General features: G+C 35.1%; 1 protein-coding gene across 1 annotated transcript in view; it reads right to left on the reverse strand.

Annotated features, from left to right (window-relative positions):
- LOC138709618 (cathepsin D-like) overlaps positions 1-25,772 on the reverse strand; it is a 50,548-nt gene that overhangs the window by 22,360 nt on the left and 2,416 nt on the right. The window contains exons 2-3 of the mRNA XM_069840518.1: positions 11,758-11,881; positions 992-1,115 (exon numbers count right to left, since the gene is read on the reverse strand). Coding sequence (XP_069696619.1) covers positions 992-1,115; positions 11,758-11,881 — 248 coding nt within the window. The remainder of the gene's footprint in view (positions 1-991; positions 1,116-11,757; positions 11,882-25,772) is intronic.

Below are 25,772 nucleotides of genomic sequence, written 5' to 3' on the forward strand. Positions count from 1 at the left end.
CGCTGATTGTTTGATGGTTTTTTGTTTGTTTGTATTTTGTAGAGCAAAGAAATCAGAAGAAAATGTATTCTGTGAGTGAACAGAACGAAATTATTTGCAGCATTTAATTGAAGATGTGCTTCTGGACGTCATCCAACGAATGTTTTTTAACACGATGCTGCTCCAGCACATTTCAGTCTGATAGTTCGTAATTTTTTTAATGATCGATTTCCCCAAAGATGTATTGGTCGAAGGGGATTCATTGCATGGTCTGCTCGATCGCCTGATTTGAATCCAATGGATTTCTTCATCTGGGGACATTTAAAGTCCCTGGTTTATGCGACTCCTGTACTTAATGTTGATATTCTAAGAGCGTATCCAAACTGTATTTCACGAAATACGAAACACTCCAGGAATTTTCAGTAGAGTAGGCCTACGCCAGAGAATGTAACGCAGGTTTAGGGGACACATCGAAGCAGGAGGAAGCCACTCCGAGTAATTTTTGTAACATTAAATTTTGTCTTGTAACTCTGAAATAAGTTATTTTGAGACCAATGTTCATATGAACTTTTTGTAATGTTTTGGTGTTAGGAACATGTTCCTCGAAATATTTGACACCAATTTAGATACACCTTGTATATGAGGTAAACATTTTCACAGCACTTCTAAAATTACTATTCTTTAATTTATTTAAGTTTGAACAACCCTTAAACCTCTTGAATATTTCATTACATTACTAATTATTTAACTGCGGATTGTCGAACGTTGGTGGAATTGTTAATAGCGAAATTAGTCCGAAAATTCACCATGAGATTATCTGCCACTTGCGTTACAGTTAGGAAAACCGTGAAAATCAAATCAGATAATCAGTCCAAGTGGGATTCGAACCTACGCTGGAGTTCAGCATCGGGACACGAGTCCAGCTCGCTAGGCCTGTGGCTTAAGGCTGAATTATTTTAAATTTTGATGTGTGAAAGTTCTTCAATTTGCTTAGGTATTACAAATTACTTACTGCAGGGCAAAGTCAAGATGCTGCATTGTGTCGATGGGATCCACAAGTTCGCAGAGCCCGTGTCGAATATAACTTGAAACTTTTGCGGCGGTGTGCCAACGGTAATGTACCCGTAATAGTTCGCCTGAAAAAATAACCATGTCTGTAGTATCACTGTAAAAACATCCGGAACTGAAAGTAACAATTTAAAAGATAGGAATCTGTACGTGTTCATGAGACAGTTGTCTCGTACCGTGACCATATTTATTAAGCGATGTTGAAGCATATTATTATTCTTTTTACACATCTCGATTCTTTATTCTTTGTCAAAGTTTTGCACACGCCTGTTTTTCTGGATGTTTTTGATGGTACTGAAGTTATTATCATGTTTCATTAGTTTACACTTCATGGATCTTAAGTTTAAATGATTAATTAAATGGCAAACTTACTAGTGTTAAATCATATAACAACGTGTAGCTTACAGCTGTTTCGGTGTATCCTTCACATCATCATCAGAGCCTACTGGATCCCGGCGTCATCTCGACTTCGCTGCCTGTTGTAGGGGTGCGTTTGCGTGTTGAAAAGTGGAGTCGAATAGTGTGTGTGTTCTGAAATTGATCTGTGTGTTGAGGATTTGATTAGGGTGTGTTTTGGTGTGTCTGTATATTTCATATTGTTCTAGTGTGTTGAGTTTTTGGTTTTTAGATTGTATGTGTAGGGCCTAGGTTTTCCATGTCTGTATTTATGTAATTGTATGTATGGTTAGCATTAGTTATGTGTTCGGCATATGTAGATGTATTGTGTCCTCTGGTTATTGCAGTAATGTGTTCTTTATAGCGTGTTTGGAATGATCTGCCTGTCTGTCCAATGTAGAACTTGTCGCAACTATTACATGTGAGTTTGTATACGCCTGTGTGGTTGTATTTATTTGTTTGTGCGTTGAGATGTCTTTGTAGTGTGTTTTCTGTTCTGTATGCTATGATGCACCGAAACAGCTGTAAGCCACACGTGGTTATATAATTTAGTAAGTTTGTCATTTAATCAGTGATTTATATTTAAGTGTTAAAAGTAGTGTACATAAGATTCAAGATGGATTCTTAATTTTAATTTAACCTATAATTCCGAAGGGTGAACAAGCATTATAAGATGATCATTCCTGTATGTATGTATGTTTTTTTCTTCTACAGTTCATATCGAACCTGTCTCCTTAATGCGTCGCTTCTAGGAAGTCTTTAATTCGCTCTGGATTTCCTAAACTTCAGTAGGTTTTCAGCATCCTCTGTCACTGTGCTTTTACATACAGCCTTAAGTTTTCCTATGCTGAATACCTTCTTGGGTATGCGACTTATACAGGACATATCAAAAGTCCTGTAATACAAAAAACTACTAATGATAGCACTTTCAAACACACGTCAGTTTAAAGTCAAACTCTCAAAGTTATTCAGCCGCTTAATTTTCAGCGACGAAGCGACATTCCATACGAGTGGGAAAATTAACAAGCACAACTGTCATGTTTGGGGTACACAGAAACCTCACAGAATCATTGAACATGAGCGTGATTCACCAAAGGTGAATGTTTTCTGCGCGTTGTCACAACGAAAACTGTACGGACCTTTCTTCTTCATTGAGGCTACTGTGACTGAACATTCATATCTGGACATGTTGGAGCAATGGTTGGTGCCTCAACTTAGACAAGATCTCGATGACGATTTCATCTTTCAGCAAGATGGGGTTCCGCCACATTTCCACAATGCAGTTCGTGCTTACCTGAATACGGAGATGTCTGATCGTTGGATAGGACGTGTTGGAGTAAGGGACAGATGTTTCATGACATGGCCACCAAGGTTAGCCGATATGACTGCATGTGACTTTTTTCTATGGGGTACCTAAAGGACCGTGTGTTTGTACCGCCTTTGCCACGTGATTTAGAGGAACTAAAAACCATAATTCGAGAAGCTGCCTCCACGGTCACAGAGGATATGTTGAAAGGGTATGGGAAGAGTTTGATTATCGTTTGGACATCTGCCGAGTCACTCGTGGTTCATACATTGAATCTCTGTAAGGTGTAAATAGAACTTTGAGAGTTTGACTTTAAACTGACGTGTGTTTGAAAGTGCTATCGTTAGTAGTTTTTGTGTAATAAAATATTGAAAGTGTTACCGGACTTTTGATATGCCCTGTATACATATCAAGTATTGGTACCAGTTCCTTTCCAAACTCAGTGAAACATTTGGTAGTTTGCCAGTTTCAGATAACATTCGGCAAACACGGGAAAACACACAGTTGGACGGAACCCTTCGATTGGGAAAACGTCGCCTGCATTCCTCAATAGCAACCAATGTATTGTCATCACAAAATCCATAAACAAAAGCATGTCTGCATATTCACCATGCGAATACACGAACTAAACAATATCAAATGAACGTGTATTGAGTTTTGTGTGTTGCGGTGCTCAGGTGCTGCCGTGTGAAAGGATCTGGAGTTACAAGTCAAGTATAGTACACGGAACCGCAAGACGTTCCAGTATTTCTCTCCAACCATTAGACTTCGGACATAGGTATATCAGGTAAATTGATGTAGGTTACTAAATTATCCTGAGACGCTCTGCAGATAGAACGAAAGCAGATCGGATGGCGAGAAGAGCGAAAGAAGACATCCTTAGATGGGAAGAGTGAAAGATGGACGGAGAGTGGATGCATATTTTCAGAGGAAGGAGCTTGACAGGAAATACAAACGGGATGAATTTGTACATCAGAATAATATTAAGAAGAATCATTATGACCTAGGACTGACAGCTTGGGGATCTTTTGTTCTACGTGCATTCCCAACCCCACAAGCTAATGCTCGTCCCTAGACTAATCCCCATTTCAGTTTGGTTGATAGGGCTTTCTCCTCTACTCACATCAGTGAAGGAGAAGATGCTACTGTCCATCCCATTAACGTTCGATTAATTGAATTTCAATACAGTGATAAATTATATTATTGAAAGTGTTTACCGATAATCTGTATTTCGAAAGTATGTACTAAGCGTTTATATTTCATTTTATTGCTGTTTATATTAGCTGGCACATTAAAAAGCTACTGACAGCAGAAGATAAATGTTTTCTTCACTGCTAGTTGCTACTCTACAACATACACAATGGGACAATCTGCACTGTTCACTCCCCTCTGACTTCATAATACAAACTAACATTCCTTATATTAGTTGAAAGTATTGTAAGAACGACACTAAAATATACTCAAACATGTAATTGTCAGACATCTGTGTCACTGTATTTTATATTCACTAAATGCACTTTATTTAATATTTTATTTTCTTGTGTGTATAGTTTAGGGGGTGCCGGTATAAGAGGTAACAGCTACCGGTCTGTCACTGACGGACTCAGAGCAAGTAGAAGGGGAAATAAATGCCTTCGCATCCTCTCAACTTGTATGAAATGTCGTTTAGACCGCTCCGCTTGCAGCCAGACGACAAACGGGGAATGATTTTAGGCCATGCAGTCACCAAAGTATGTGCCATTGTGGATGTAATACAGAGGTTTTCCCGACAAGCAAATTAGATATCCGGCACTGTCTGTTGTCGCTGAGACACGTAATGTAACAACCGGAAGTGAATGGCTCAGTGAGCATGAATAGGATAACATTGTAGCAATAGAGTTGAGGGAATGACCAGGGGCGGTTCCTCAAGTGAAGCAAGTGAAGCTGCACTTCACCTCTTAAATTTACAAATCATGTTTTCAGCATAAGTATATTTTCATATAAGATTTCATAACTTTCAATATAAATGTTCAATTTGGACTTCCTATTTCTAACCAAGTTCCCGGATTCTTCAAAATAATTTTCCTTTGACACAAACACTTATTGCATGAAACATATAGTACTCTAGTTTCGACATTAACATCAACGGGTGTTTCTGATGAGCGAATAATGTTTACACTAAATCGCATAAAGACTTATCTCCGCAACTCCATGGGACAAGAACGATGCTACATAAGTTCACAGTGAAGCGGGAATTGCATGACATCACTGAAAAATTATCCCATCATATCGATGGCTGTTGGGTAAAGGGAGATGTCATAAAAATTAGTTTTGAGACAATGAAAATTAAACTTCGGATCCTTATTGTAAATAATTTTCTACACAAATAAAACGCATCAAATGCTAGTATTGTTTTGTTTTTTGCACACCCACTTGTAGAATTTTACTTCTCTATTCACCTGGGGAATAGAACTCCACTTGCACAGAAAATTATTTAACCCACTTTACCCGAAACTTTATGCTTACGAGTGTTTAAAGCTTCACCTGTATTTTAAATCACGAGCCGCCACTGGGAATGACCCATTTTCATCTTGTCCAAAATCAGTATAACTCGAAACGTTTCTGGTTCATCTCAAGCTGTATCTATGACATTAAACTAGTTTTCAATTTCTGGGAGGTAAATCGGATTTTTTCTCGCTGTCTGTCTCTCTTTGTATTTCCCTCACACATACAGAAACTGGATCTGTATCCTCTGTTGTGTTAAGCGAAGTTCTTGGATTCACTCTACTTACTGTACGTGTTTAGTGTCTCACCTGAATTGTGATAGACCGGCCCAGAGGGTTTGATAAGTGGAAATAGAGGATGATTCAGTAACTAAGATAACTAATGTGTTACGTAAATTGCGAATAGTATTTGCCAGTTCGTTACCTACTGATTTCCATTACCATTTACACATTACAGGCGCTATGTTCGGTTCAAGTTTGTCGAATATGGCGAAGTTCGATATTCTCCGATGTTCGCTCTGCAGAAAGAGATTTGTCTTATTTCTTCGGCCTTGCTGTGAAAATATTCGCTCTCCCAGTCTTTTACCTTTTAACAGCTTAAGGATTTTAGCGCATATCTCGCGATTAGTTTTTCATATGAAGTAAGACGAATTTTGTAATATCGTGGTTGCCTTTCTCATGTTCGAACATTGCACGACACTAAAGGCTAGTTCACAATAAACCAGGAACGGAAACGACAACGAGAACGAGAACAGAAATAATGTTAAAATAAATGCATTTAAATGTGAGCGTTCACAATAATTAATTGTGAATGCTCATATTTAAATATATTTATTTTAACAATATTTCCGTTCTCGTCGTTTCCGTTACCTGTTTACTGTGAACTAGCCTTAATTCCCAATACCATTCGCGCATATCGGAACAGAAACCAGTTCTCCCAGTTCGTTGTTGGTGTGTCTGGAAAATATTTGTGCGTGCAACTGTGGTACTTAGCCTACTTACACAATTTCGCACCCTAGTTCAAAACTACTGTACTTACTTGTCACTCTGCACTTTTTCTTTTATCTACCTTTAATTTGCTAAGTTTATGTTAATTGTTGTAAGTAATTCATGTAGAAAATTTTAAGTCCAAAAATAGTTGTCTAATAAACAAAGTAGACCTACAGATTTATGAATATTACAGACATAACATAAGGAAAATGTAATTGTAAGCATTGAAAAATGGCAAAGAGACGCCTAGTTCTATAAATAAGAGTTGGGATGTTTACTATGAACGAGATATGTTTGAGGACTTGATATGTTTTTTATGTAGGCGAATAAAGAAGAAAATTGTTTCGGGATATTTTAAGAAAATTATCAATTTGTGAAATTTTAGCTAAGAATTTGAAATAGTCTAATCTTGTTTATTATTGATTAAGATTAGTGTCGTATTTCATACGCGTCCTTTTCCAATTAATTGACTTACATTATTAAGTGTGAACAAAGCTAACCAGACAGTTCAGAAGAAACATCTATAGGAAGGAGAACAGACAAACGGCATACAAAAAACTTGGGATGATCAAAATCCTTATTTCTTTGAAAACAAATAATTGATTAAATGGCGATCTTACTCGTGTTAATTATTTATATTCAAGTATTAACAGCAAGGAGAAGAAAACAGTAACGTGATCAAGCAGCGCAAGCGGATTCCTAGTCTCCATACGATGGCGGTGAGGTTAGCGCACTCCAGAAGGAATGCTGACAATAACGGAACAAACAACACGGGCGCTAGAAAAAAGACGAGGGGTGATAAAAAGAGAAATCAAGAGTCAGGAAGTGATAGGGAAGGAAATAGTGGAAAGAATAAGGGTGCAAGTGTAAGTGGAAATCTAGCATGTGAAAGTGAAAGCGAGGGGGGGAAATAAAAGAGGAATAGAAGAAGAAATAAATAGAAAGAAAGACAATGACAGAAATAAGGCAGAGACGAACAGTAAAGAAAGGTCAGAACTTGCGACAGTTGAGGATTTAGCAGAGATATTTGATATGTGTAGAAAAATAGTGGGTAGTAGTAGTAGTAGTAGTAGCAGTAGCAGTAGTAGTAGTAGTAGTAGTAGGGTTTAAGAAGGGCGCGTCGGCTACTATGGCTATTTGCGCCCTTATCTAAAATTCTTAATATAACAAAGACATAAATAATGTAATAATCAGAGTGCTAAAAGAACTAAAAAGCGTTGTCACAATAAAACGAGGCACACAAAATAGTGGGGATATGATCAAAAAGTGCAAGTGAAACTAGAAAAGATCGAGAAGTATAGGGGAGAAAGAAAGTGTATAAGCAGATGTGTAGAATAAAATATAAGTATTTATAGGAAGTGAAAATAGTGACAATGGATTAGGTGTAAGCAGAATAGTGAGAAAGTGAAAGTGAGCGCAAAATAAGAATGAGTGAAAATAGTGAGAAAGGGTTAAGAGAAGTGAACAAGTGACAGCATAAATTAGTACTAACATTCGAACGTTGGAACAGTAAATGAATAAAAGGTCAAAAAACAAATAGGTCAAATAATTCAATATAATAATTTATAGAGAAAAATTGAAATTGAGATTTTAGTGAATAGTAGTTAGAGGAAAAGGGGTGTGTGAAAGAAGTATATAATATTAGATATATTAGGATTAATGAACAAATAGAGAATAGCAAATGAAATGTAGGAGAAATACTGAAGGGGAGATTGATCAAGTAACAAAAAAAGGTACATAGTGTAATTGGGAGTATTTGTGTAGACGTGTACTGCAAATAATATGTTATTGTAATAATATGTTAATGGTGGCACTGGATACAGAAATGCGAGGTACACCATTACATGTAAAGAAGTGCTGTAAGAAATATATATCATATCATATATTCAAGTGTTAAAAGTAGTGTACGAAAGATTCAACATGGATTATCTTTGAAAACCTTGAAATCGATCTGCTCTAACATCTAAATATTTCCCTCATACTTCAAGCATAGGGAAAATAAAAAGTACCTATAAAATTATCAGAGTTTTGTTGTTTATATTATTGCTAGTAGGTTTGAGTTTCATTACGTGGAGGTTTTTCTAAGGGGTAAGAGGAAGAGAAAATACCGACGTAGAGGGCCTGAACCTTGTCATTCGTTACGGTGCGGGTCGTTTATATTGATATCAAATATTTATGCTTCTTGATTATTGGTGTACAATTATATATTTATCTTGAATGAATTCAAGAATAATAATTATTACTAACTTAATCTTGGTTGTTTCCCCTGCTTCGGAAGTTACGCTACGCCAATGTAATCTTCTATTCACTATTGTATCTATGACGTTTGTCACACGAAGCCTTCATCTGATGTCTGTCTGTAGTCTGTTAACAATTCTGGAAATTGTAACACACCTCTTTGTGTATTTTCTTAAGCTTTCACACTCTATTTTCATTGCTTCTATTTTCTATTGACATTTAGGTAACTTTAAACTCACTTTATTCATTTGTATTCAACTACTTAACTGAATAATTGGATTAGTTTGTCTGTTATATCTGTGAATAAACTTTTTCTTGATCCGTCTGTAACTAATTATTCAAAATACACCTAAATGTTACACATATTTTAGTACTAATTTGACAAACGTTTTCAACTTCACAAAGTCATCTTAAGGTCATTGTGATAACATTTATGAACATATTGGATTATAGTCAGTGCATGTTTCCATGCTATTTTCTTGTGAATAGTGCATAATATTATAATTTTTCGGATAAACTCCAGAACACGGATTGCACCCTTTCCCTCTTACTTCAAAATTCCAACCTTGTGCACACAAAATAAATAATTGGCACTGAAAAGTGCCTTTTCGTAAATATAATGATGCGTATTCGACAAACGCAGAAAAATCTGCTCTTTTTAGTATTTTAAGACATAATTTGGTAGGTGCAATCCGTGTTCTAAAATTTTCCCAAGTTTTCTAATTTTTATGGCCTATATAAATATTGACTTACTTGCAGACTCTCATTCAATCCTGAACAGATGGAAAAACTATTTTGGGCAACTACTAAATATACATAGGCCAAATAAAAATGATTAGGACGAAATTCAAATGCAAACTGCTGAGCCATTCATACCGGAACCCACACTTTCTGAAGTCGAAATTGCGATAGAAAATCTGAAAAAGTACAAGTCTCCAGGTATTGATCAAATTCCAGCAGAATTAATACAAGAGGGTGGAAGGGCATTATCTAGCGAAATTTATAAACTTGTACTTGCAATTTGGGAAAAGGAAATTGTACCAGAACAATGGAAGGAGTTCATAATCGTACCTATTTTAAGAAGGGGGACAAGACTAACTGTAGTAACTTTCGAGGAATATCACATTTGTTGACGTCCTACAAAATTTTGTCAAATATCCTTTTGAGAAGATTAACTCCATATGTAGATGAAATTATTGGAGATCATCAGTGTGATTTTAGGCGTAATAGATCGACTATTGATAAGATTTTTTTTCTATTCGACAGATATTGGAGAAAAAATGGGAGTATAAGGGTACAGTATATCAGTTATTCATAGATTTCAAAAAGGCGTATGACTCGGTTAAGAGAGAAGTTTTATATAATATTCTTATTGAATTTGGTATTCCCAAGAAACTAGTTCGATTAATTAAAATGTGTCTTAGTGAAACTTACAGCAGAGTCCGTAGAGGCCAGTTTCTATCTGATGCTTTTTCAATTCACTGCGGGCTAAAGTAGGGAGATGCACTATCACCTTTACTTTTTAACTTCGCTCTAAAATATGCCATTAGGAAAGTTCAGGATAATAGACAGGGTTTGGAGTTGAATGGGTTACATCAGCTTCTTGTCTATGCGGATGACGTGAATATGTTAGGAGAAAATCCACAAACGATTAGGGAAAGCGCGGAAATTCTAGCTGAAGCAAGTAAAGCGATAGGGTTGGAAGTAAATCCCGGAAAGACAAAGTATATGATTATGTCTCGTGACCAGAATATTGTATGAAATGGAACTATAAAAATTGGAGATTTATCTTTCGAAGAGGTAGAAAAATTCAAATATCTTGGAGCAACAGTAACAAATATAAATGACACTCGGGAGGAAATTAAACGCAGAATAAATATGGGAAATGCGTGTTATTATTCGGTTGAGAAGCTTTTGTCATCTAGTCTTCTGTCAAAAAATCTGAAAGTTAGAATTTATAAAACAGTTATATTACCGGTTGTTCTGTATGGTTGTGAAACTTGGACTCTCACTTTGAGAGAGGAATAGAGATTAAGGGTGTTTGAGAATAAGGTTCTTAGGAAAATATTTGGGGCTAAGAAGGATGAAGTTACAGGAGAATGGAGAAAGTTACACAACGCAGAGCTGCACGCATTGTATTCTTCACCTGACATAATTAGGAACATAAAATCCAGACGTTTGAGATGGGCAAGACATGTAGCACGTGTGGGCGAATCCAGAAATGCATATACAGTAGAGTGTTAGTTGGGAGGCCGGCGGGAAAAAGACCTTTGGGGAGGCCGAGACGTAGGTGGGGAGATAATATTAAAATGGATTTGAGGGAGGTGGGATATGATGGAAGAGACTGGATTAATCTTTCTCAGGATAGGGACCAATGGCGGGCTTATGTGAGGGCGGCAATGAACCTCCGGGTTCCTTAAAAGCCAGTAACTAAGTAAGTATACAAATATTGATATTAGATCCGTTAAAACGTTAAAATTACTTTACTATATTGATTTAATGAAGTAACAAAATTACATATACTATTGGGAACACTCTGTAACTTTAGCCACACTCTGTGACATTTTGTGGTTAAGATGCCTAAAATATGCTTAAAAAGTCCTGTATATATTTTACTTTTCAATAATAATTACTCGTATTTTGTTTAGAAATTATGTACTAATGGTGTCTATGTTCCAGAAGATTCGTTGGATTGCAGATTTTTTACGTAAAGTTATAGGGGAGAGTCGGGTAGTATCGGACATCGGGTAATATCGGACAGCGAGTTTCTTTCATCTACTACACGATGATAGTATCTGATCGACATGGTTACGTTTCTGTGATGTCGCATAGAGGAACGTAACCATGTCATTCAGGTACTACCATATGGTGGTAGACGAAAGAAACGCACTGTCCGATACTACCCGACTCTCCCCTACATTTGTTGGAAGTTGTATTGAAGACAGAACGTAGTCGAGTCTTGCACAGTACTATGTACTATTCACAAGAAAGTGACGTGGAAACAAGTACTGTAATTCAGTGTGTTCATAAAAATGCTATCACCATGGCCTGAAGATGAATTTGTGAAGTTCAAAACGTTTGTCAAGTTAAAACTAATATGTCTAACATTTAGGCGTATTTTGAATGAGACGGATCAATAAAAAATTTACTCACTTCAATAGGTAACTTATCGGAAAACCTAACATGTTGATAAAGACTGTTGTATTTGTGCTTTTTACTGTATAGTTTATATAAATGTACTTAAATTATATGATACGATAATTATTATTTCATTACATCCGTAATTATAATACTTACATCTATATAATTATATGACAAGTTCGAGTTTACTTTATAAGAGTTGGGAAATTGTGTGTACACTGCATCTCTTTGGACTGCCTCTTCTTCGGCTGGGTCCACTGGAGATTTGTAGAGCGGTATTCTGAAAATGAAAAATGTTACATCTTTCTTTTTTAACTAAAATTGATGTACTTGTAAGTATAAATAGACACTTCTGAGTTTAGAGACATTGTTAGATAATTAATATAATAAAACATACCGCAAGTATGTAATAATTGCCATATTAATTAGAGTTTTGAGCTTAATGTGTTTCAGCATATTTTTTGATGTTATCTGTTTACAGATTACAGATTAACAAAATCAACAAACATCTTTAGAATTAAAGAAAGGAAATAAATAAGAAAAGTAAGGTAACACCATAGTCTAGTATATACAGTCACGAAGCTCAGTACGTAGTAAATATGCATCCATAGATAGTTGCTAACCACTAGGATCGCTACTATCGCCTCATCACAGACAATGCGAAATAGCACCTGCACAGTATGTTGTTTCTAGTACCCTCAACAACTCAAGCTTCCTGACTGTATATACTAGACTCTGGTAACATCAATGTTTTAGGGAAGAAGAAGAAACTGTTTGAAACCATCAACCAAATAAACCCACCGAGAATTAAGGGTAATATGTACGTGAACGACCACAAATATTATCAAAAATGCAAGCTCTAAATTTCTAAAATTTTATAAGAAAATGAACTCACAATAGGGCAAAAATTACAAGGTACCACAACAAGATTTATCAGAACTTAAATACCTGATAAAAGTATAAAAAAGGTTATTAATAAAATTTTTCAAACCAGTTTTATGAAAGTATGAAAAAAAAAAATCAAAAAAATTCTGCAGTTACATCATTTGCTAACCATAACATTCGATGGAAGAGTAATGGAACGGAGAAAAATTCTCTCCGGCGCCGGGATTTGAACCCGGGTTTTCAGCTCTACGTGCTGATGCTTTATCCACTAAGCCACACCGGATACAACCCCGACGCCGAACAGAATCGTCTCTGATTGAGTTCCAACTCTTGGGTTCCCTCTAGTGGCCGCCCTTTGCACTACGTCATAGATGTCTATGAACATAGGACCGAAGTCCACACATGTGCTCAGGTGCACTCGTTATGAGTGACTAGTTGGCCGGGATCCGACGGAATAAGCGCCGTCTTAAATCACTTCGTGATTTACGCATATCATATATTATTTCAATGTACCGAAGTACATATGATATTTCCATGCAGATATTCTGCGTCATCATACGATGGAAGAGTAATGGAACGGAGAAAAATTCTCTCCGGCGCCGGGATTTGAACCCGGGTTTTCAGCTCTACGTGCTGATGCTTTATCCACTAAGCCACACCGAATGTTCATAGACATCTATGACGTAGTGCAAAGGGCGGCCACTAAAGGGAACCCAAGAGTTGGAACTCAATCAGAGACGATTCTGTTCGGCGTCGGCGTTGTATCCGGTGTGGCTTAGTGGATAAAGCATCAGCACGTAGAGCTGAAAACCCGGGTTCAAATCCCGGCGCCGGAGAGAATTTTTCTCCGTTCCATTACTCTTCCATCGTATGATGACGCAGAATATCTGCATGGAAATATCATATGTACTTCGGTACATTGAAATAATATATAACCATAACATTGTTATGCTCTGTCTGACGTCTTTAATATTTTTCCTGCACGTAATAAACACTTATTTCTGAAAAGTGGACTACTCTCAGACATGTAGAATTGTTTATTTTAATACAATTAATTTTTTTTATTTGTCCCATATAAAATATATTAAAATTTGCATCATGTTTTGTGACCTAATTTTTCTCTTTTCAAAGAAATGGGCATTATTGTAGTCCAATTTTTGCATAAATGCATGTTAAATCAGTGTACAAAATTTCGGTATTCTATCTCTAATGGTTGTGGAGTTATGAAATAATATGTGTGAAAGTCTTCAAATTTTGGAAAATTTAATTCAAAGTAAAAAGTGAATTCTAAAACGTATTATTAGTAACCATTTTTATACTTTTATCAGATATTTAAGTTCTAATAAGTCTTGTTGTGGTACCTTGTAATTTTTGTCCAAGTGTGAGTTCACTTACAAAATTTTAGAAATTTAGAGCTTGCATTTTCTGATAATATTTGTGGTCATTCACGTACGTATACCCTTAAAATGATAAAATTACCAAAAAACGGTCTTTTAAACATTTCTTGAAACACCGGGAATTTGAAAAAAAAAAAAAAAACTTTGTATTTTGATGCAAGTTGGCTTGATTTTAGGCATTCTGTAAAATGCCGGATTTTACATATTGCCGGTAACATAACAGTAAGAACGTCCGCGCGCGCGTAGTTAGTTGTTTTACATGATTTGTTTTCTCTTTGTAAAGGCTGGTTCACAATAAACCGGGAACGAGAATTATTGGAAACGGAGGACGTGAAAGTGAAGATTTTTGATACACAGTAAACCAAGAACGGAAACGGCTATGCATATCGATATGTACGAAAATAACGATATGTAAAGTCGATATTACGCAATCTGATGTTATATGTGTATAATCGACGTTCTCTCATGAGAACAAACCAGCCAACATAAGCACAGGTTAACCAATTTCAGAATTTATGTCACAGAATATTTAAGAATTCAATTCACGATGTAATCTGTCACATATATAGGGGAATATGGGGTAGGACGGGGAAGGGGGGCAGGACAGGGTATAGCCTCTATCTTCCCAACAAGTAGTGCAATCTATCGAATTTTTTTTAGAACTTCGTCAACTCATGTAAATATATCATCACACAACACTTACTGCCATTCCTTGCATCTGTTGTATGTTATTCGGTTGCTGCATCACATTGTATCATTCATTTGCAACTTTAAAGTGTTCTCTTGTCACACGTAAGTAGAAATGAGATTTATTTAGATAATCTATTTTAATGTCATATTATAGAGTGCTTACCTGGCTTTTAATTCCGAAACTTTCTTAAATTTCGTGCGTTATTTTTCCTGCTAATACCTCATAACTTAGAAATTGTGACTGTGGGGCAAAACGGGGTGGGGCATAACAGGGCAGTACCCGTCCTGCCCCACGTCATATTTAATTAAATTTCACCTCCTGTAATGGGTTGTTCGTTCTGTTGTTTGTCAGAAGAAGGTTGGATTAGATGCGTATCATGTCTGAAATGGGCTCACAATTGTTGCGCAGGAGTAGACAGTGAAGACGAGGATGCCACGCACATTTGCGTATTTTGCGAATGATTTTTTCTCAAGTAAACTTGTAAAATGTTGTAGTATTCACACTTTCAGTATATAATTTTTGTCACTTTTGCCATTTAATTATTAAAAAAAAAATGGATACCCGATTTTGCCCCATACGTGGGACAGAACGGGGCAAAACACACATTTCGAAAAACGAATTTATTTTAAGGTTATAATGATTGGATTTCACTCGAAGTGCATATTTTTTACTTGTTTACAGTGTAATAAAAGCATATATGTCATAAAACCCATACATTTACATTATTTGATACCAAATAAAATCATTCAAACATTAACTACCCCGTCCTGCCCCATGTTCCCCTACGTAGCATATATTGAAAGTGATTCTACTGAATTTTCGAGTTAGTTAGACACCATACATGAAGAAGAAATTGTCATGGCCTCCGTGCTACAAAATATACGGACCACCTCTGTGGTGTAGGGGTCAGCATGCTGGTCTCTTACGCAGAGGGCCCGGGTTCGATTCCCGGCCGAGTTGAATTTCCTGGTTGAGGTTTTTCAGGGTTTTTCCTCAACCGTAAGGCAAATGCCAGGGAATTCGGGCCACAACATCCCTGAATATCACCGGCCTCATTCATCACCGAAATCATATTCATAACAAATCAGTAATACATATACAGTTGCCATCTAACTCACAACAATAGAACCGTCTCAACAATAGTACACAGGCCTTCAGATTTCAACCAAAGATTAACTCGCGATATGACCACAGATGTTAAAGTGAGTATAAATAACAGCGAGGGAGGAAAAAAATATGACGATCAAATAGCTTATAATGGCAACAGAATGAATCTAGTAGGCTGTGATAGGAAACGAGAAACTTGGGCAACCTCACGTTCCCGTTCCCGGGTTCCGGTAAGCTTCTTGTTAATTGTGAATGCTTACTTTTATAGTCCCGTCGCTCTAATTTCCGGCAGCCAATCGCGTTGCAGGTCGGCTACATTTAAACGTATGCTTCTTGTGATTCGCTAAAGAAGACGTTATTCATTTCTTAAGGCTCGATAAATACTTAATATAATCGTCCGCCATTTTGGCTCTTTCGTTGGCGTTCGCAGAAAGCACACGAGGACGTTATTTGCCGCTTATGTATTTGCTGAATTACAGTGTGTTTGATTTATTATCATAGGAGCTACGACATGATAATGTTCAACGGTGTGGCAAATAGATTCCTCGTATGGTAGCTCGGCAACGAAAGAACAAAAATGGTAAACGATACTACCTACCTAGACTTTATATAGCCTTGACTTCCTAAGACGTAAGCAAAGAGGAGGAGTCACGCCGGGAATAACAGCGTCGCGACTATACATTTTAACAATTTTTCCGTTCTCGTTCTGGTTCTCGTTTCCGGTTTATTGTGAACCAGCCTTAAGAAGGGCGATAGAGTTTCTCTGACTCTGACGAAGTAACCTAGACTTTGTTTCACGGTTGATAGGTTAGGGGAGGGAACTTGGTTACGTCACTTCATGATGTCATATTTCTGTTTGTCTTTATTGTAGCTTAGGCAATAGGATTCATCCTTTGTCGTAGCGGTTCACCTTCTTCAGTCGCATGCCTGATGCGATAAGTAATATTTAAAAAAATGATAATGGAACGATATGCAAATGTGCTATAATTACAGATCTCACGAGTGAGTTCATGGGCTTATGGTGGTGAGTCCCCGGAACGTGACGTGACACTGAAACATTCAGGAAACGTGTCTTAAAAGAATAATTTGTCATTTATTAAGTTTCCAGATAACACTTGAAATACGTGAGAGATAATATTTATTTAGTCCAAGTTCATCCTCTGATGTTATTTGCCTTGTGTATCGATGTCCACATAGTGGGACATTTGAGTGTTCACTTTCTTTTTACACATTTGTGATTAACAGTTTCAGTTGCTGGAAATTGGAACTCGCTTCAGAGTGATGTAAGGGGTTGTTGGACAATAACTTCATTTAGGTCAACATTACATAAATTCTTGCTTAACAGATTGATTACTGGTTAATATTTGTTACTTATAATGAAACTAACATCTGTCCATTCTTATTATTACCATTAATTTCTCTAAATAGAATACAAAACCTCTAATGGAAAAATCTCATGACATTAATATTCTCATTATATCAAAACTAGTGGCTTGTGCAGCAAATGCTGCAAACTAAGTCATTAGACATTCAAATAAACATTTTTCAGATTTATTTTCAATGAAGAATACCAGACATTCGGAAAGTTATTTGCTTCCATAATAATGAAAGATACTCTTTCTCGAGCCAATACTGAAGAGAACCACGCATATAAATATCTACACCACACCGCCATTAAATATATGAAAAAGACCCAACCCCACTTGATTAATAATTATAAAAAATATTTGATTTTAATAATATTATTATCTTACGTAAGTTTTATAGCTTTCAGTAACATATACTATATAGCCGCCACTCAGTAAAATATAGAAATCAAAATCTAATTTAAGTTATTCTCTACATCTACTTATATAACCCCAAAACGTTTCACTTTCATATCATCAATATAGCATTAATATGTATAAGTAATTAAAAATAGTCACATATGGCATTAACTACAATAATATTTCATTTCTAATAGTAATAATGTCATCAAACCACCTCAAGTTTTGTAGTTTTTAATATCCAATACAGAGCTGTACCCAGAAAATTACACACCACAGAATCGAACCTGTAAATTATTTTTAGTAAGTTAAGTTTTTAATAACCAATTTAATTTGAGCTCTAAATATGTCAGCATTCTTGCAGATCATGACCTTCGTGTAATATTGTTTACTGTAGTATGTGTTTTGTTTTATTGTGAAATGCAACAAAAAGCGAAGGGAATATCAAGTCGGCCGTGAATGTTATTACCTAGTTTTCAAAACTGACGACAGATGGATTTTGGAAAATAGGAAAATTATGTTTAAAAATTGACATTACACTGAAAACTATTATTTTTCCGAAAAACTTTGAGTTCCAAGCTTCAAAATGAGGTGTCATTTATTAAAATCCGTCCAGCCGTTTTCCCGTAATTTCCATTACCAGTTCAAATTATATATATAGATATTTTAGATTTATATCTTGCTCCCTATAACATAGTTCTAGTAAACTTCCATTAAATTAATTCTCATCATTTTAACCATCTATCTATCTCAACTTAATTATAATTCTTTACATATTGCATATAGACTGAATTGAATTACATTAGCTCCTAAATTGAATTATTACTTTTTGTTATAGATTTTATCACAATTTAAGTAAATATGTAGGGGAGACTGTTGTACCTTTAGCATAGTGTACCTTTGAACATTTTTTGTTTTTTAATTTTTGCTGCTACCTAGAGGACTCAAACTGAAGTAGATTGTAGAGAAAGCCGCTAAGTAGCTCTGGTCGTAGTTTCAGTTTGATTTATTGCAAAGTGTGAGTTCCGTGGACAAAAGTAGTTTTTTAGTACCAAAAGTAAACATTTCGTTCATTGATGTATGTTTTCTAACACAAAACCAGATTGCATTTGTTAATATCTTTCAAGTACGGTGTGTTCCCTATCATCTGATGAGTAATAACATATTTTAATTTCCATGATTTATTTGACTCTCTAGTTTTGGGAGCCATATTTGTTTAAACGTGCACCCTCTTGTACCTTTGAACACAAAACATCTTGTACCACGGAACATGTTCCAAATTACACGATACTATCGGTTTTTGTTTTTCTTTTATTTTAAGGCCATGTCACGAAAATTCTGGAATTAAAGAGGCCCCCAATTGATTCGGATGCCTTGAAGAAAGCTGCTGAAGCAGTTATTGCTTCTCCAGGAAATAAAATCTAAATCAGAGAAGCCTGCTCTGGTTTATGATTGAAAATACATTTTAGATATGATTGTCACTTTTTATAGCTATATTCCCACCTATATTCCATGTGTTCCAACTTACAAGAGAGTATGTTCCAAGGTACGTGATCCTGTTGTACCTTTGAACACATTACATATCTCTTCATTTTATTTTTTCCATCCTTAATAGATCTGTAAAACAGGAAAATACATACAGGAAGTTGTAAAGGAATCTTCAATAATTATTTCAAGTATTTCTTCATTTAAAAAATTTCATTTCCCAAAATTAAAAAAAAAATAAAATGTGAAAAGTGTTTAAAGGTACAACAGTCTCCCCTACTAGTTGTTAAAACTTAACTAAAGAATATTGGTGGAAAATCTTTTAAGTCTATTGTAAATATTCATAATTTAAATATGTGTGTCACTATTGTGTTGATTAAGTCTGGTTGAGTGGAAGAGAGGGCCTTATGGCCTTAACTCTGCCAGCGAAAATAAAACATTCTATTCTATTAACTTCCATGAAAATGGTCTATACTTTCGACCGAAGCCATCGAAGAATAATGGAAATATATGAATTTTACAGCTAACGGTATTAAACTCAACTGTTTATAATCCGTAAGTAACCAAATATTACAAAACCAGGGTCTAAACTGCAGATCGTATGTTTGCAGTATAGTTTTTCATTCATAGTTTTCGTGTTTTCATTTTTCTTTCTTGTGGTGCTCTTATCATGTATCTGATTCATTGATCCAACTAACTGATATTGTATATTTACGTAGAATTGAGAAAAATGTGTCGTCGTAATTCAGTATATGAAATAAAATTACAAAAATACGGCAGTGAAATTTATAAATACATTAATCTCAAACGAAGGGAAGGTGACATTCAAAATTTATATTTGTGTTTAAACGTGGATTTTTTTCTTTAGTCAACTGTCCGAAGACAGATCTGAACCTCACAAGTTATACCAATGAGGCACCACTCATGAGGTAACAAAACAAGAAGGTTAATGGGATAGGGTGGCTAGTTCATTTCCCCTTCCATTGCACACATCGCTGACTAGTAATATATTACACTAATCAAACTTCAGATGTTCTTCCTCTGACATATCGTCAAGTGAGATGTACTGCCTGAAAATTAGAGGGGCGGATTTTAGCATATTTTCATATTTTATTCCTTAGTTGCAAATCATATGCTACCGTTGCATAAATATATTTCAAGTTATTTGTAAACAAAGGTCAAGATGTTATAGTGCATATACAGACGTGGACAAATTATTAGACTAAATTAATTATATGTGCAACGAAGCTGTATTTATTGGTAGAAATAATGAACAAAAATATATTTTGCACAGAAATAATGAACAGAAAATTGAGTCTGGAGGTTACTAATATTTTGTGAACATTTCTTTATTTTTTATTAACACGTTGATTTTGTCAGGGATACTGGAAACGAAAGTTGGACACTTTCTCTGAATATCAGCATCATTTAGCGAGATATCAGAAAGTGCTTAAATGAGTCCATGTTTTGTTGTAAGCCTGTTTTTGTTCACTTTCTTCTTCAGTATAGATCACAGATTTTCAGTTTCGTTCATGTCCGGTCTTCTTGCAGGCCATGGGAGAATATCTTCTGCAGTATGTAATTAAAACACCAGTAGTACCAACATAGCCAGAAAAATATATTTAACCATTGGAAAAATATACCAGAAGATGTAAACAATCATATTTACAACAATGGAGACTCTGTGAATTATACTGATAGTTGATATGACAAATCTATATTATACATATATATATATATATATATATATATATATATATATATAATTTGAACTGGTAATGGAAATTACGGGAAAACGGCTGAACGGATTTTAATAAATGTCCCCTCATTCTGAAGCTTGGAACCCAAAGTTTTTCAGAAAAATAGTAGTTTTGAGTGAAATGTCAATTTTTCAACATAATTTTCCTATTTTCTAAAATCCATCTGTCGTCACTAACTAAATTGCATTTCAGAATAAAACAAAACACACACTGCAGTAAACAATATTACACGAAGGCCATGATGTGCAAGAATGCTGACATATTTAGAGCTCAAATTAAATTGGTTAATAAAAATTTCAAGACTTACTAAAATTAATTTACAGGTCTGATTCTGTGGTGTGTCATTTTCTGAGTACAGCTGTGTATTGGATATTAAAAACTACAAAACTTGAGGTGGTTCGATGACATTATTACTATTAGAAATGAAATATTATTATAGTTAATGCCATGCTGTGACTATTTTTCATTAATTATACTATTAAGACTATATTGATGATATGAAAGTGAAACGTTTTGGGGTTATATAACTAGATGTAGAGAATATCTTTAATTAGATCTTGATTTATATAATTTGCTGGGTGGCGGCTATATAGTGTATGTTATTGAAAATTATAAAACTTACGTAAGATAATAATATTATTAAAAATAAAATATTTTTGTAATTATTAACCAAGTGGGGTTGGGTCTTTTTCATATATTTAATGGCGCTGTTGTGTCGATTTATATGCGTGATTCTCTTCAGTATTGGCTCGAAAGAGCGCAAAAATTAGAGTTCCTAAGGAAAGACCAGAAGATATTACTTACTGATAAAATATGAGGCCTACAAGATTTTGTAGTCTCCCGATCATTTCAGCAAAATCTCTTAGCAGGATAAAATGATTTTACCCTCTACATTTCAAGATAGTTTACGAAACATGCAGCAGCTATACCAAGATGCTATGTATATTGTTCGATAGCATAGCAAACCTGACATTTTTTTTTCAACTTTCACCTACAATCCACAATGATCTGAAATAGCTATTGTTTTATTCCCACATGAAAAACCGATTGATCGTCCTGACATTGTTACTTGCGTTTTCGCGTTCAAACTGAAAAACTGAAGGTGGATAGGTTTAAGAAAAAAGTATTTGGCATAAAAAACCATTAAGAGGGAGTATGTTTCATTATTATGGAAGCAAATAACTTTCAAAATGTCTGATATTCTTCATTGAAAATAAATCTGAAAAATGTTTATTTGAACGTGTAATGAACTTAGTTTGCAACATTTGCTGCACAAGCCACTAGTTATATTATGTTTCTAAGAAAGCGTTTTAGTCTAATAATAATTTGTCCACGTCTATTAAAGGGGTTAATGCATATTTCAGCTTTAAGCGCATATAAACGCATATTTTGTTATTTTCTTTATCTATCTGGTGCTTAAACCAGACTTAAGAATACGAAAAATAGCAAAAATAGAATACAGAAGAAGCACAGACATTAAAATACATTATATTAGTTACATTTTATTTACTGCAATCTGACAACATGCAGACAGTGCGCTGTTGTCGGTGAATCATTGCGGAATTCCGCGGCAATCAACAAAGCACTCCATAATGAAATGCACCGCGGACTGTGCAAATGGATGATATAGAGACGTTAAGAAGGATGGAGGTTGAGATTAAAGAACAGGTAATCACAACAAGAAGCCGCTTTATCGTCTACTTCCCACGTGCGTAAGATTTTGACAGTTGTCATGAGAACGCTGCAATATGATTGGCGCGGAAATTGCAAGAATACAGGCCCGATAATGCGATTTTCTGTCTTCTACTTGCCGACTTGGCAAATCAGAATATATATATATATATATATATATATATATATATATATATAATTTGAACTGGTAATGGAAATTACGGGAAAACGGCTGAACGGATTTTAATGAGTAACCCCTCATTTTCATGCCTGGCGTCCAAAGTTTTTCGGAAAAGTAGTAGTTTTCATTGAAATGTCAATTTTCCTACATAATTTTCATATTTTCCAAAATCCATCTGTTGTCAGTTTTGAGAACTAATTTTACTGAATCACGGCCGACTTGATTGAATTTCAGAACAAAACACACACTACAATAAACAATAGGCTATTACACGAAGGCCATGACCTGCAGGATTGCCGACATATTTAGAGCTCAATTCAATTTGTTATTAAAAACTGATTCTGCAGTGTATAATTTTCTGAGTACAGCTGTGTATTAGATATTAATTTCTACGAAACTTGAGGTGGTTTGATGACATTATTACCATTAGAAATTAAATATTATTATAGTTAATATCATGATGCGTCTATTCTTCATTAATTGTACATAATATTGATGCTATATTGATGACATGAAAGTGAAACGTTTTGAGGTTATGTAAGTAAATGTAGAGAATGTCTTAATTTAGGTCTTCATTTCTATAATTTACTGAGTGACTGCTATATATAACTACAAAACTTAAGTAAGATAATAATATTGTTATTAAAAATCAAATATTTTTATACTTATTAACCCAGTGGGGTTGGGTCTTTTTCATATATTTAATGGCAGTGTAGTGTAGATATTGATATGTGTCATTGTCTTCAGTATTGGCTCGAGAGAGCGCAAAAATTACAGTTCCTAAGGAAAGATCAAAAGGTATTACTTACTGATAAAATAAGAGGCCTAGAAAATTTTGTAGTCTCCAGATCATTTCAGCAAGATCTCTTAGTAGGATAAAATGATTTTACGCTCTAAATTTCAAGTTCTACATGCAGCAGCTATACAAAAATGCTATTGTTCGAAAGCTTAGCAAACCTGACATTTTTTTTAACTTTTGCCTACAATCCACAATGACCTGAAATAGCTACTGCTATCGTCCTGACATTGATACTTGGGTTTTCGCGTTTAAACTCAAAACCTGAAGTTGGATAGGTTCAAGAAAAAGTATTTGGGCAAAAAAATCCATTCAGAGGGAGTATCTTTCATTATTATGGAAGCAAATAACTATCAAAAAGACAAGTATTCGTCATTGAAAATAAATCTGAAAAATGTTTATTTGAACGTCTAACGAACTTAGTTTGCAGCAGCATTTGCTGCACAAGCCACTAGTATTTCATTCATTGTGGTGGCAAGTCAGAGAAAATTGGATAGTGTATAAAGTGAACTGTATTTTAGAACAGCCTAGCCGCAAGAAAATTATCAATTTTGAATTGGTTTTATCAACGATGCCGAAAGAAAAAATGTGCCAGAAGTGTGCTGCTTAAGCACTGGGTTGAAGAACACGCAACAACTGATGATTTTTAGTAGGTTATTTCACGACGCTGTATCAACTTCTCAGATTATTTAGCGTCTGAATGAAGTGAAGGTGATAATGCCGGTGAAATGAGTTCGGGGTCCAGCACCGCTAGTTACCCAGCATTTGCTCATATTGAGTCGAGGGAAAACCCCGGAAAAAACCTCAACCAGGTAACTTGCCCAGACCGGGATTCGAACCCGGGCTACCTGGTTTCGCAGCCAGACACGGTAAACGTTACTCCACAGGTGTGGACACAACTGATGGTATCTCAGTATGCTCACATCACGTGTATAACCGAAAAACCGTCCATAACAGTAATTTGCTTAAATAGAGTAGTAGTAATATGCATTACAAGAGCGGTATGTTGAAGTTTTCATGGTCGAGGAAAAGATTGAAAAAGCGAAACGTAGTTGAGCTTTTTTAATTTCCGAGAATTGAAAGAAAACATACCGCTCGTGTATCGTACATTATTTTGTGCGAAGATCGTTTATTACATACCTGAAAGAGGAATTTCTAATTAGTTGCAATGAAATCTCCATCTTGGTTCCTGTTCAAAGACGGCAAATTTGGAAAACAAAAATATCTATCTTCAACATTGTTGCTTTAAAATGTTTCCTGTGTTTACTATACTCCAGCAGGCCGTGATATACGTCTGTCTTTTTTTCCCCCAGTCTATAAATGCGAACTTAAAACAAACGGTAGGGTTATGTAAATGATTTATTTTTCATTTTAATATTTCAACAATATTATTTATATAACATATTGCAGTAATAACATCGGGATCTGGAATCTTGTTGATTTTTTCACGGCTTCCTTAATGTTACTTGCATCACGAATGCAGTAACTTTAGTGGAGTTGTAGAGTTTACTTAATTTTTGCAAATATTTAAAAACAATAATTAACAGTGCAATTTAGGTGAAATTGCAGTGGTAAGTTTCCAATTTATAATTATTACTATATTGAACGTCTCTAAAAATAATATGTTAAAAGCCTAAAGCAGTAAAATCAATATGTCACTTAACCGGTAAGAAAAGGGAAATTGTTATGTGTGTTAGGTTGGGAATACTGAATGTGGAATTCACACTTTCCGCGGATTGGTTTTGTGCGGAAACCAAGCAAATACGCGGTAAGTGTGAAATACCACTTCAGTGTTCCCAACGTAACACACATAACAATTTCCCTCTTCTTACCGCTTAAGCGCGACATTCATTTTACTGCTTTAGGCTTTTAACATATTATTTTTAGAGACGTTTAACATAGTAATAATTATAAATTGGAAACTTACCACTACAATTTCACCTAAATTGCAATGTTAATTATTGTTTTTAAATATTTGCAAAAATTAAATAAAAAGTCTACTACTCCACGAAACTTATTGCATTCCTGATACAAGTAACATTAAAGAAGCCGTGAAAAAATCAACAAGATTCCAGATGCCGATTACTGCAATATGTTATATAAATAATATTGTTAAAATATTAAAATGGAAAATAAATCATTACATAACCTTAACGTTTGTTTTAAGTTCGTATTTATAGATTGGGGGGAAAAAAGACAGACGTATATCACGGCCTGCTGGAATATAGTAAACACAGAAAACATTTTACAGCAACACTGTTGAAGAAAGATATTTTGGTGTTCCGAAGTTGGCGTCATTAAACAGAAACCAACATGGAGATTTCATTGCAACTAATTAGAAATTCGTCTTTCAGGTATGTAATAAACGATCTTCGCACAAAATAATGTACGATACACGAGCGGTATGTTTGTTTTCATGTTCTCGGAAATTA

Source organism: Periplaneta americana, chromosome 11 (genome assembly GCF_040183065.1).
Source record: "Periplaneta americana isolate PAMFEO1 chromosome 11, P.americana_PAMFEO1_priV1, whole genome shotgun sequence".
Classification (NCBI taxonomy): Eukaryota; Metazoa; Arthropoda; class Insecta; order Blattodea; family Blattidae; genus Periplaneta; species Periplaneta americana.